Raw genomic sequence first — 13988 nt, forward strand, 5'->3', positions numbered from 1 at the left:
TCCAGACTGACAGTCTCTGTGGGGTTAGGCAGTGAACTGCTCACACTGCGTTCAAGTGCAACACAAACTATTGGAATTGGATTCAACTTTGTGAAGTAGATTTGTTCTCAGCTGCTGATTTGAACATTTCTCATTACCTCATGAACTGTATTCAACTCTGTAAATGAACTGAGAACTATTTCTACATTTGAAACTGTGGATTCATTTTCCCATTCACTTTTGTACGTTAGTGTATAAATGAATGTTAGACTGGGCTCTATGGAAACACTTGGACTGGTCTCAGCTGCCTTCTTTCGTTAGTCATTCCAACAGAGTCCTTTCTCTTCTCCAGCTTCTGTTTGAAATCCTCTCAGAGACCCTGAATCTGTTGTCATGTTTGTGTGTGTGTGAGTTAGGCTGCTCTGTATTCCTCTGCTTTAACACACCCCTCACCACAGCAGCTGTGTGGGTTGTCTCTGTAGCAGCCAGATCAGCTTCTGATACCATGAACATCACCACAGCTCCTAACTTTACCTGTATTAGTTTTGACATCCATGTCTTTCTTTTCTCTCTCTCTGTTTCCACAGAAGCTCAAAGTCTCTGCAGCCTGTTTTTATCTGCTATCATCAGATCTTCAACAGCCTCATTCACATCCCTCACACACTCTACAGCCTCATCAGCACTGACTTCATCTTCACTGACTGATGGAGCACAACATGAACCTGTGGACACTGAAACACTGTCCTGTCAAACATCTCCTCATCACCACTCCACTTCTGTCAGTCTTCAAATGAACCCTGCTCAAGTCTGTCACTTCTATTTGGAGCCAAAAGGGAAAACTGTTGTTCAGTCGTTTGGAAAAACACAACATTTCTGAAAGCACTCAAAGTTCTTCACATTTGTCTGAACATTTAGGAACTAAAGAAAGCTTCAAACATCAATCAAATATCTGAAATATAGAAAAACAACAACAACCACAGTCAGTGAACTCACCTCAGAGTCTCCAGTCGACAGTTTGGACTCTCCAGTCCAGCACACAGAAGCTTCACTACTGAATCCTGCAGCTTGTTCTCACTCATGTCCAGCTCTGTCAGATGGGAGGGGTTGGACTTCAGAGCTGAGGCCACAACTTCACAGTGACTCTCTGAGAGTCTGCACTGAGTCAGTCTGTGATGATAGAAAATATAAAATGTGTTTTTATAAAAGCAGGAAAATCTGCATTATAAACACAGACTGAATGTATATGAAGACAAAACAGAGTGAGGTCATAATCTGATGAATCTGCTCTTCACATCTGTGCTTCAGCTCCTCTTACTGTGTTTGACACAACGATCGAGTCTCTCTCAGACCTGCAGACTTTTAATGAGAATCTTTGTTTGGCTTTAATCTGCAGATGAAGGAGGAAGATGGTGTCACATTTAGGCTTCCATAATGTCCACAGTCTGTCACTGAGATCTGATCCAGAGTCAGAGTGAAGACACACATTTGGACTGTTTCCTGTTTTGACTCCAGAACATTTTGAATGAGTTCAGCTCAGTGAAGAGTTCCAGCTGGAAAGATGATCTCTGTTTGCTACCTGCTGTCAGGTACGACTGTTCACGTCCACACGCAGGAAAAACCTGCTGACTGTTACCAAACGGAGCAGAAATCTCATCACTGGACAATAATGATGAATGAACTCAGAGCTGCTGATATCAGATCTGATTTCAGGGGAACTAAACACAGAAATGATTGGCTCATTTTAGCTTTCTGAGCCATTATCTGCTGGTGTGTCGCTAGTTGGCAGAAAATGATTTGTATTCCTGTTCTGGGCTTCAGTGTTTATGAGTCCAGATCCAGGTGACAGCAAGTCAAAATGATGTTACCGGTCTATGTCCAGCAGCAGCCTGTAATCACCTTGAATATTGTTATAAACTGACATGGATCAGTTTGTTTTTGATTGGTTTGTAATAGAGATGGACCGATCCGATATTACGTATCGGTAATTACGTATTAAGTATCGGTATCGGTCCGATACTGACCTAGATTACTGGATCGGATATCGGAGAGAAATAAAATATGTAATCCGATCCGAAGTATCACAAAATCACCTCACAAAATGCGCTACTTGGCATAACCCAGCTCGGCGCATCGGAGTAGTATGTGTTATGTGACAGAGCGGCTGTTGTCTGCGAGACCTGTCGGCGGTCTGTTGGAGCATTTGGAGCCTCGCTACATGCTTCCTAACCGCGGCATTTCATCTCGGCAAAAACTATCCCAGAGAAGTAAAGCAAGTGTGTAAGTTAATCTCTGAATGTTTGCACAGTATTTCCATGTTAAGCTTAACAACTGATATACTGAGCCATAGCTGGACTGGCCATCGGAGTTCCATATTGAGGTGAAAAGGAAGCAATTTGTCCCGTACTTCAGATAGAATTTAAAAAAGACACAAAGCTGGAGTTATTCTGTCTTTGCTGCGCAGTTGCATCTACTTCTCTCATTCACTCCCCCTCCCTCTCCTGTTACTACTTCAAACATGAAACTGATCAATGATCAGCTGATCGGCTTTTCTGCCGCAAGTCCCGTCTTTCTTGTTTGTTTATCGCCCACTTTGCACTAGAAAGAGGAGACCAGCGGATAAACAACAGCAGCACATTTAAGCGTGATAAGTTGTTGTTAGAATGTATTTAATATTACTTTCTAGTATCAGCTGATGTTTGCTGGAGCCACAGCTGTAAAGCTGCTGGTCATGATATCGGTTTGGATATCTGGTGAGAGGGAAGCATGAAAATGAAACCAGGAGATGTTCTTACTGAATCATCAGAGCTGAACAGGTGATGGAGAAACAGGTTTACCTTTTAGGTGACATGAATGAGTTGAAGGGAAATTATGAACTGTTTCTGAGAGACAAATAACACCAGGATCCTTTTCTACGTAGCTGACAGCTGGTAACTGTGCAGCGGCGGGTCTAGCAAAGTTTTGCCAGGGGGGACAGGTACGGCATTAACAGGGAAAGGGGGGCACAAGGAAATACTTTTCTTTGTTATGTCATTTCAAAAACTTTTAATAAATAATTATCTGAATCTTACAACAAAAGTGGTCATCTGATTAAATGTATAGAAATCCATTACTGTATATAGTAACTAATAAGTCTAATATACCCTAGTAAGCTGTAGTACTTTTTCCTTTGGGAAGGTACCATCTGTGCAGTCTGCAATTCTGTTGAAGAAAGATGTTGAATCTATTTAATTATTGTAGAAAAATAAATGATTTCTGTGCATTTGTCTTACACTTGCATTAAATTAAAGTTGATTACATCGATTAAGCATCATGAGGTAGGGGATGGTTCCCATTTTTTTTTTTTTTTTTTGCTGGGAGTTTTCAACCCTATTAGTTAGGTTGCTTAATATTTCCACTAAATACTCTTTAAAATACCAGAATAGGGAGGATGGTGTAGGTTTAAGTTTATTAGATGAATCAGTGTTGCTGAACTATAAAATGTCTTGGGTGCAGTGTATTTTTTGCATACAGGTATAACAGAATAGCTTCAGTCTCTTGTTGTTTAAAACTTGAGTGTGAACTTATACAAAATGCAGCAAGATATTTATAAAAAACAGTTTTATTGATTACAAAATATGCTATATCGGATTCATATCGGTATCGGCAGAAATCCAAATTTATGATATCGGAATCGGTATCGGACATTAAAAAGTGGTATCGTGCCATCTCTAGATTGTAAATGTCACTGTTTCTATTGGACCTGAGTGACGGTACAAAGACAGAGAGGGAGAGAAAGGAGAGAGAGGATGGAGACAGCAAAGAGAGAGCAAACACAAACAGGTGAGAGTGGACAGGTGACCAAGGTCAGCAACCAATCAGAGCTTCTGTTTCACCCAGAGTCACTGATGATGACTGCACACAACCAAGCAGTGTGTTACTCTGATATCAAATATGGATCCTGCTCTTATAATAATGATCATCAGATGATATTATTGTGTTATTTTGTAGCTGAATACGATGTTTGTGTGATTATCAGTGAAAGAAGCAGTGAGGAGGATGGAGAGAGAGAGAGGACAGAGGGTGAAGTTAGAAACACTAAAAGGATTTTTCATGGATTTCATGGATGATTTGAGTGATTTCCAGCAGGACACTTAAACATGTCAGTGGACGTCCTAAAGAACATATTCACTGATATGAAACGTGTCATTGAACAGGATTAATATCAGTGGAAACATGGTGGAAACAGCTGTGACTGCATGGATGTGACACACTTCAAATCTGTTCTCCACTCTTGGATTTGGGATCCATGGAGCTGCTGCTGAGTCTGTACAATAAAGGATGGTGTGGAAGGTTGCAGCGTACGGACACAAACACTTTGTGGTTACAACATGAACCTCCCACCGTCTATAAAGCACTCATGACATCATGACGTTTGCCAGGAAGTGAGCTCGGGGATGTAAACAGCAGCCAGAAACACAGCAGTGAATTCCATCAGCAGAAAACAGGGACGACATTTCAGCAGCAACAACTAAACATTGAACAATCAGCTCTGTGATTAATGAGGACATGAAGTCAGACATTGGTCATTAGGAGCAGCAGCAGGAATGAGAGTGAATCCATGTCCTGCTGTGACATTAGCTCACATATTGGACACATGTTCAGTCCAGATGTCAGCAGTGTCTTCTCACTCAGTTTGTCCCACTGTTGGCAGTAAGAGAGCACAGCTGGTTCACCTCTGAGCTGCCATGATTCGTCGACTAGTCACGATTACGTCAACTATCAAAATCGTCGAGGACAAATTTAATAGTCGACGCGTCGTTTGAAGCTTTGTAAGATCCTGAAAGACGCAGGAATCAGTAGTAGATTTTAAGAGTGTAATAACGGACTGAAACAGAAGATGGCAGAACTTGCTGCAAGGATGCCGTTAAACCCCGAAGAAGGAGTCTCCGGTATCGTAGCTGTGTCCAAATTCAGGGGCCGCATTTGTAGGCCGATTACGTTACAGTGACACGATGAAGGCTCTCCAAATTCGAAGACTTCTCCAAATGTGTCCTACTTTTCCCCCTATTTGAAGGATGGGTCGGGTGTTTCTTTCTTGGCCCAACCTATCCCAGAATTCATAGCGCGGCTCAGCCAATTCCAGTTTCTAACAATGGCGGCAGGTACTTAGTTTTTAATACTAAGTTTTAAAATTACTCTTATTACTCTTTCTGGGCCACAAAAAAAACTTTTGACATATTTTCAGGCGAGAATGTAGCTGTGTAAACTTCAAATATCTGCTCGGTTTATCAAGACATCACATATTTGCAAAAGTGCTCCGACGTTTTCGAAGACGTCTGTTACCCACCAGCTCGATATTTAGCTGGGGGTGAAGAATCACTAGAGCTGGCGAAAAGAACCAGACTCCCAGCAAATCATTTTCAAACCCACCGCGGTCTTCCGCTACTCAGGTTAAACATGATATGTAAGTCACTTAGATACCTTAAAAATGTTATTGTTTGGTTTTTTTCAGTGTTTTATTTTTTCCTGAGTAAATCTGTTTGGCTGAGATTAAAGTTATAGTTTTTACACAGCTGAATAAACGTCAAGCAGAAAACGTATTAAGAAGTGTGAGATGGAAGAGAGTTTACTCCGGTGTCCTGTTTGTTATATTTTAAATAGCAAGGAGCAGACGGCTGAGTTTATTAAACTACACTGAGACAATCTGCAAATTTCATTAAGTGTAATAAACTATCATCTGCTCTTTATTTTTAGTTAGAACATACCTTAAGCACTTCAAGCTGTAAGCTAATGAAAGTTTATAAGAGCAGATGCATGCTGATGCAATAAGTTGTACATTTTACGTTCAATGGATGATGATCTGATTAGTTGACTAATCGCAAAAATAATCGGTGACTAGTCAACTATCAAAATAATTGTTTGTGGCAGCCCTCACTCTGAACCACAGCACTGTCACTCATCAGTACATCACACTTTCATCACACTAAACCAGAGTCTTCCTCAGCACCTTCATCCTCACTCACCATGTTTATGCCACTAAACTCTGTGTCTGTAATTCTGTCTGTAGTCGGAGGAGAAGATGGTGAATGCTGTGGATATTTGTCACTGTTTTTACTACTACAAAGAATCTCTTCATAGATTCTTGTTTCTCTCTCTCTAACAGGAGCGTCTGAATGACCAACAACAGCAGCAGCAGATTTAATAGCCCCCTAATGACACAACACAGGTACTACATGTAGATGTGAGTCTACAACACACAGCGTACGACTACCAATGCAGGATCATGCAAAGTACACACACACATTTCCAGATCAACACAAAATATAATTTTATCTGAGAAACTCAAACTAATTAGAGTCATTTAGTACTTTGTATATCTGAAGAACTAAACTACTAATCTACACAAATTAATGATGATGATCACATCTGGACTCACCGAGCCTTTCTGCAGTTCCCCACAGCTGGAATCAGTCTCTGTCGTCCCCAAACTGATGTGTTGTACTTCTGCAGGTCCAACTCATCCAGAACCCTCTCTGACATCTGCAGCATGAAGGCCAGAGCTGAGCACTGGATCTCAGAGAGTTTCTTCTCTGAAGTCAGGAACTCTTGGATCTCCTGAAATAATGAGAGGTCGTTCATCTCCATCAGACAGTGGAAGATGTTGATGCTTCTGTCAGAAGAGATTTCATCACTGTTCATCTTCTTCAGGTTGTCGATGACTTTCTGGATGGTTCCCGGACTGATCTCTGTCTCACCCAGCAGACCTCCAAATAGTCTGTAGTTGGACTCCAGACAGAGGCCATGAAGGAAGCGAACAAACAGGTCCAGGTGGCCGTTTTTACTACTGAAGGATTTCTTTATGGCTCTCATCAAGAAATTATCTGGAAATGAAATGTAATAGTAAGGATCACAAGGGTTATTTTCCAGAAAATCCTTCAGCACCTCAGTCTTCCTGTTCCTGTGACAGTGGAACATGTAGACAGCAGCCAGAAACTCCTGAATGCTCAGATGAACAAAGCAGTAGACTGGTTTCTGGAAGATCACACACTCTCTTTTGAAGATCTCTGTACAAACTCCTGAGTACACCGAGGCCTCTGTCACCTCCAGACCACACTGCTCCAGGTCTTCTTGGTAGAACATGATGTTTCCTTTCTCCAGATGTTCAAACGCCAGCCTCCCCAGCTTCAGAAGAACTTCCCTGTCAGCCTCCGTCAGCTCCTGTGGACTCGTCTCATGTCCCTCATGGTACTTGTTCTTCTTCCTCTTTGTCTGAACCAGCAGGAAGTGTGAGTACATGTCAGTCAGGGTCTTGGGCAGCTCTCCTCTCTGCTCTGTAGTCAACATGTGCTCCAGAACTGTAGCAGTGATCCAGCAGAAGACTGGGATACTACACATGATGTGGAGGCTCCTGGATGTCTTCATGTGGGAGATGATTCTGCTGGACAGCTCTTCATCACTGAATCTCCTCCTGAAGTACTCCTCCTTCTGGCCGTCAGTGAAGCCTCGTACTTCTGTTAGCCTGTCAACACATGTAGGAGGGATCTGATTGGCTGCTGCAGGTCGGGAAGTTATCCAGACGAGAGCCGAGGGAAGCAGATTCCCCTGGATGAGGTTTGTCAGCAGCTGGCTGACTGATGACTTCTGTGTGACATCAGACAGCAGCTTCCTCTTGGTGAAATCCAATGAAAGTCTGCTTTCATCCAGGCCGTCAAAGATGAACAAAAGCTGAGAGACAGCCAGCTTCTCTGCTGTGACCTTCTGTAGTGTTGGATGGAAAACATGGAGCAGCTCCAGAAGACTGTACTGCTCATCTCTGATCAGGTTCAGCTCCCTGAATGAAAGCAGAACCACCACACTGACATGTTGGTTCTCCAAGCCCTCTGCCCAGTCCAGAGTGAACTTCTGCACTGAGAAGGTTTTTCCAACACCAGCCACGCCGTTGGTCAGAACCACTCTGATGGGTCTCTGTTGGTCAGGTAAGGCTTTAAAGATGTCCTGGCACCTGATTGGAGCGTCATGGAGGGCGTTCATCTTGGAAGCTGTCTCCAGCTGCCTCACCTCATGTTGGGTATGAACCTCTTCACTCTGTCCCTCGGTGATGTAGAGCTCAGTGTAGATCCTGTTGAGGAGGGTTCTACTTCCTGTTTCATCACTTCCTTCAGTCACACGTTCACATCTCCTCCTCAGACTGATCTTATGTTCATCTAAAACCTCCTGCAGACCAACATCTGCTGAAAGAAAGAGAAAGAAAACTCTTCAATGTCTGAACAACAACAAGAAGTCCAGTTTTCAGAAACGAGTCCATCAGCAGACAGATGTTCAGTCTTACTTTGTACACAGCTGCTCTGACTGGCTGTCTGCAGTCCAGCTCTGCTTCTGGATCTTTCTCCACACCGGGGACAGGACGAGTCTCCTGATGAAGCAGACTGGTCCCAGCATGAGCAGATGCACTGTCTGCAGAACCAGAAACACATCCAAGATGAGCAGGTTCCCCTCCAGCATAAACTCTAAGCAGCTAAAAAAAAAGTGTCCCAGCTTTCAGTCAGACTTTACTCGGTGCTACATTACAGATGTGGTTTCTGACAGCTGCTGCAGCTGCAGGATCAAACACACAATTCCAAACATCTTTGCCTTTGCTGCTTCTTTATTATTTAACAACACAACATCTAGTTCTTGTCCCAGCTGAGCATTAGTTATGCAGCCTTTAACGTTACCATTGTTAGCATATGTGTGACAGAAAACAGAAGTAAGTAAAATCTTATTTATATAGCACTTTTCAAGATAAAAGATCACAAAGTGCTTCACAAAAGAATGATTGATTGATTGATTGATTGATTGATTGATTGATTGATTGATTGATTGATATACCTTTATTAGTCCCACAAGGGGAAATTTCATGATAAAGTATAAAACAAAATCAGACAAAAAGTGAACAAAATGCAGTCCTAAAAAGATGTGTTTTTAGTTGTTTTTTAAAAGAGACCACTGAGTCCACAGATCTTAAGCTCGGATGAAGAGAGTTCCACAGTCTAGAAGCCACAGTGGCAAAAGCTCTGTCTTCCTCAGTTCTCAGCCTTGTATGCTGAATAACAAGTAGGCCCTGATCATGACCTCAGGGACCTGCTAGAGACATAGGGCTGCAAAAGTTCAATGATGTAGGCTGGTGCTTGTCCATGAAGAGCTCTAAAAGTCAGAACCAGAATCTTAAAACGAACTCTGAGTTCAATGGGCAGCCAATGCAGCTGTATTAGCAACAGTGTCACATGTGATGTTTTGATCAGAAGTCTTCCTGCAGTGTTTTGAAAAAGCCGCAGACACTCCAGGGAGTTTTTGCTTAGACATGTAAACAGTGAATTACAGTGGTCCAATGGTGATGAAATGAATGCATGTATAACAATCTCCAGTTCAGTGTGAGATACAATAGGGCTTAATTTAGCACTTTCTTAAGTGATAATAGCAGAACCGAACCAGAGATTTGCCATGAACATCCAAAGAGAGAGCTGGGTCAAAGGTTACCCCAAGGTTCCGGATAGATAATTTCAAAAAAGTTGAAAGGGAGCTCTCATTATCTTAGGTACATGTCTGTCAGGAGTACAAACAAGGACTTCAGTCTTTCCTTCATTAAGTTGAAGGAAGTTGTCAGCCATCCAACCTTTAATGTAGTCTAAGCACTTATTCAGAAACTGAAACTTAGATAAATCTTGGGGCTTAAAGAAATGTATGTCATCTGTGTCAGTGACCCAGCGTTTTTCTGTTTTGTATAATTTTTCTTGATTTCATAATGTGTCTTGTTAGTTCTTTGGGTTCGGCTTCTGTGGTCCCTCGGCTCTGTATCTTGTCATTCCCTGCCTGTGTGTTCCCTCTGTGTGAAGCCGCTGTGTGTCGCGGCCTTTTACGTTCCAAGTACCAAAAAAGTTCAAGAAAAGGCCGTGGGTGGCAACGGGAGGTTTGTTTTTGAACGCACTTCTGACTCCATTGTTTAAAAATCATATGGCGTTTATTCCGTGGAAATTTACAAACAAAAATAAACCAAATAACTTCTTACAACTTAAAATTAAACGAAAGTTAACTTAATTTGTTTTAACAACTTCAACAGTGGTCAAAAAATCATTTTCGAACCCTCCCGTCCTACCATCTGACATTTGCAAACAAAAAACATCCTTACCACACCTCTCCAGGGTGCTCTTAATCCCCTGATTAATGGGAGGGTCCATAAGCTAAGCCAATCACTTTCCAAAACTTTCTCCAAGAAAACTAATTACAAATTTACATAACAAAAACTAGGCCAGCACATTCCTACAACTGCAAAGGAAAAACAAAAATGAATACAAATTGCATTCTATAAACATTCAACGAAAATGGCCACAACATTCCGGCCCCTAATTCCTGTGTAACATGAATTATATCTGTCTAAGTGGCCATCACAAATGCAATACCAATAATTTCTTCATTAGTCCATATAGGTCTTCTTAAAAAACAAAAGAAAAGGTCAATGTTCTATGATTTCAAGTCTCTGTTGTTCATGTGTTTGCTTTGTGTGTATTGAAAAAAGGTGTATGTTGCATAATGGAGTGTAGAGCAAAGTGAGTGTCAGTGTAAATGTAGAGCCAGAGGTTCCAGAACTTGGCTCAGTTGGAGGCAAACATTCATTGTTTCCTCTAGATGGCCTCCACCAGGAGACATATTTTGTTGATTGGCCTCTCCAGCTCATTTGTTCGTGTCTTAACTCGAACACGGCGAACTACTCCATGTGCATCGGCCATGGTTTCAGTGATGCGGCCAATGGGCCAAGAATTTCTTGGTGCAGCTCCATCAACAATAAGCACAACATCACCAGTGCAAAAGTTCCAACGAATCTTGTTCCATTTCTGTCGTTCCTGCAACATAGGAAGGTATTCTTTCACCCACCTTTTCCAGAACAGATCCACAATATACTGGGCTTGTTTCCATCGTCTTCGCAGATACAGATCGTCTTTTTTGAATAAACCTGGTGGCAGCACAGGTTTGCCTTTTAATTGGAGCAAGTGATTTGGAGTAAGAGCTTCTACATCATTGTGATCATCAGAAGAAGGTGTGATTGGGCGGTCATTCAGTATAGCCTCCACTTCACACAAAACTGTATGCAAGGTTTCATCATCTAGTACTTGCTGGTTTGTGATAGAGCATAATATTCTCTTTATTTCTTGCACCAAGCGCTCCCATACTCCACCATGATGGGCCCCATAAGGCGGGTTAAAGGTCCACTTTATGCCATCCTGTGCTAAACCTTTTTGGATTTTACTTTGGTTTAGCTCTAACATAGCTTGTTTTAACTCACGATTTGAGCTAACAAAGTTGGTTCCATTGTCTGACAGGATTTCCTTGACTTGTCCTCTGCGGCAGATGAATCTCCTGATGGCATTAATGCAGGAATCTGTATCAAGAGAATGCGCCACTTCAAGGTGAACTGCACGACAGGTTAGGCATGTGAAAAGAACTCCATATCTCTTAACAAGACTCCTGCCTCTCTTTACTTCTATTGGTCCAAAATAATCAACACCAACATAAGTAAATGGTGGAAGATCAGCTGAGATTCTGTCAATAGGAAGATCAGACATTTTCTGCTCACCTGGCTTTTGCCGTTGTCTTTGACACACTATACAGTCTCTGATTATTTTTCTAGCTGCTGAATTAGCATGAGGGATCCAGTATTGACGGCGAAGAGTTGAAAGCATGTGATTTCTTCCTCTGTGACCAAACTTTTCGTGAATATGCTGAAGAATAAGCTTTGAAACATTGCTTTCTTTTGGCAAAATTGCAGGATGTTTTGTTTCCTCAGGTAAATCTGCTTTGCTCAGTCTTCCACCCACTCTCAAGACACCATTAGTAACTACAGGATCAAGCTTATACAGATGACTTGACTTCCTTACAGTGCCAGAGTTTAGGGCAGTCATTTCATCAGCATAATGTTTTCTCTGCACAAAGCTCACTATAGCTTCCTCAGCCTTGGACAAATCCTCAGTTTTGAGCACAGTGTTCCATTTATCATCTTGTTTAACACATATTTGACTTCCACAGTGCGTGTCCAGCAACTTCTGTCTTTTCTTTGTTTGCAGTTTAAGTCTTTCTTTTACTTTCAGGATCCATGCCACACACCTTTTTAATTTTGTCCAGCCGGAGAAGTACATCAGCAGCTTAGTAGTGGGACACACGTCTTCTTTCAGCACAGCTGCACACATCAGGCCCTCCCCTTTTATTTCTGGGTCAGCTTCCAAATGGACAGATACATAATTCTTGCCTACAGGCCAGTGAACAACAGGTTTACTGAGAAATTCTGGACCACTGATCCAGGTGGAAGATTTCAGGAAACAGCCAACTGTCATTCCTCGAGAGGCTGCATCAGCTGGATTCAGCTTTGAACTAATGTACCTCCACTGCTCAACTTTTGTCAAAGCATGAATGATGGAAACTCTGTTAGCTACATATGTTTTGAACCGTGTGGTTGTGTTTGCAATGTACTGTAGCACAGTTGTGCTGTCAGACCAAAAGACTGATTCACTCAGATTAAGCTTAAGTTCAACTGATAGCATTTTGTCCAAGCGCACAGCTAAAACTGCAGCAGCCAGCTCAAGACGTGGGATGGTGACTTGTTTTAACGGCGCCACCCTTGCTTTACCAATAATAAAGGAAACACACACTTCCTGCTTGCTATTAGATAGCCTAAGATATGATACAGCACCATACCCAGTCTCACTGGCATCACAAAAGTGATGCAGCTGTGCACTTTTTATCTCCCCAAATCCTTTGGGTGTGACACATCTTCTAATACTAAACTTGTTAAGAAGAACTAAATCTTCAACCCATTTTTGCCAAGTTTGTGCCATTTCTGCTGGTATTGTCTCAACCCAGCCAAACCGCAGTTTACATAGATGTTGCAGAATTTGTTTTGCAGGCAGAATGACTGGAGCTAAGAAACCCAAAGGGTCGTAAATGGAGCTGACATTGGACAGAATACCACGTCTTGTAAGTTGTTTGTCCTTGTTCACAATACTGAATGTGAAAACATCATGTTCAATATCCCATTGCACACCGAGAGCTCTTTCTGTGGGTAGCTGGTCCCGACTAAGGTCCAGCATCTTTACACCTGTGGCTCTATTTTCCTCTGGGATCTGACAGAGGACAGAGCGATCACTACATACCCACTTATTGAGCTTAAATCCCCCCTTGGCACACACCTCAGTAAGCTGCTGATAAAGTGAGATGGCCTGCTCAACAGACTGGGTAGATTTAAGACAGTCATCTACATAAAAATTATGTCTAATTGTATGTATAACCTCCTCTGGGTACAGATGTTGGTTGTCATCAGCAGTCTTTAGTAGTGCATAGGTTGCACAGCTGGGGGAGGATACTGCACCAAAAATGTGGACCAACATTCTATGTTCCACCAGCTGTTTTGTGATGTCACCATCGGGCCACCAGAGAAAACGTAAAAAATTTATGTGTTCCTCAGCTACTCTGATCTGATGAAACATCCCTTTAATGTCTGTCATAAGCGCTATTGGACCCTGCCGAAAGCGAATCAGCACACCTAATAAAGTGCTAGTCAGATCTGGGCCTTGTAATAGCTCTTTGTTCAGTGATGTTCCAGCAAATGTTGAAGCACAATCATACACAACACGCAGAGTTTTCTTGCGGGGGTGGTAGACCCCATGATGAGGTATATACCACACCTTTCCTTCCTTATGCTTCAACTGTTCTTGTGGTATGATTTCCGAATGTCCCTCCATACTAACATTGTGCATGAATTCTTTGTATTCTTCAAAGAATAACTGATCCTTCTGAAACCGTTTTAGCAGATATTGCGCCCTCTGCTGAGCCACCTGCTTGTTGTTTGGCATTCTTACTTCAGGTTTACGAAAGGGTAATTTCAGGTAATAATGGCCATCTTTAAGCACAGCTGACTCTGACATTATGTTCATGAACTGTTTATCTTCGACAGACATTTCTGCACGCTCATTACACTGGTTCTCCACAAAATCTTGATTATACTG

At 42.1% G+C, this 13988-nt stretch overlaps 1 protein-coding gene across 1 annotated transcript; it reads right to left on the bottom strand.

Moving 5' to 3' along the window:
• Nucleotides 1-570: 570 nt before the first annotated feature.
• On the bottom strand, nt 571-13239 carry LOC106097018 (uncharacterized). The gene is made up of 4 exons (XM_025904994.1): nt 11698-13239; nt 11276-11349; nt 6609-6839; nt 571-680 (listed from the first exon to the last, which is right to left on the bottom strand). Exons 1-4 carry the CDS (start codon nt 13071-13073, stop codon nt 571-573), a joined length of 1791 nt encoding a protein of 596 aa, XP_025760779.1. The 5' UTR covers nt 13074-13239.
• Nucleotides 13240-13988: the final 749 nt, after the last annotated feature.

Source organism: Oreochromis niloticus, unplaced genomic scaffold (genome assembly GCF_001858045.2).
Source record: "Oreochromis niloticus isolate F11D_XX unplaced genomic scaffold, O_niloticus_UMD_NMBU tig00007971_pilon, whole genome shotgun sequence".
In the NCBI taxonomy this organism is placed as follows: Eukaryota; Metazoa; Chordata; class Actinopteri; order Cichliformes; family Cichlidae; genus Oreochromis; species Oreochromis niloticus.

Coding starts and splice junctions, on each gene's coding strand:
- LOC106097018 (XM_025904994.1), bottom strand. CDS start 13,073: ATGCTGGACCTTAGTCGGGACCAGCTACCCACAGAAAGAGCTCTCGGT. Junction 11,350..11,697: donor CTTCAGCATATTCACGAAAA/GTTTGGTCACAG, acceptor TAATGCCATCAG/GAGATTCATCTGCCGCAGAG. Junction 681..6,608: donor AAGCATCAACATCTTCCACT/GTCTGATGGAGA, acceptor GTGCTCCATCAG/TCAGTGAAGATGAAGTCAGT.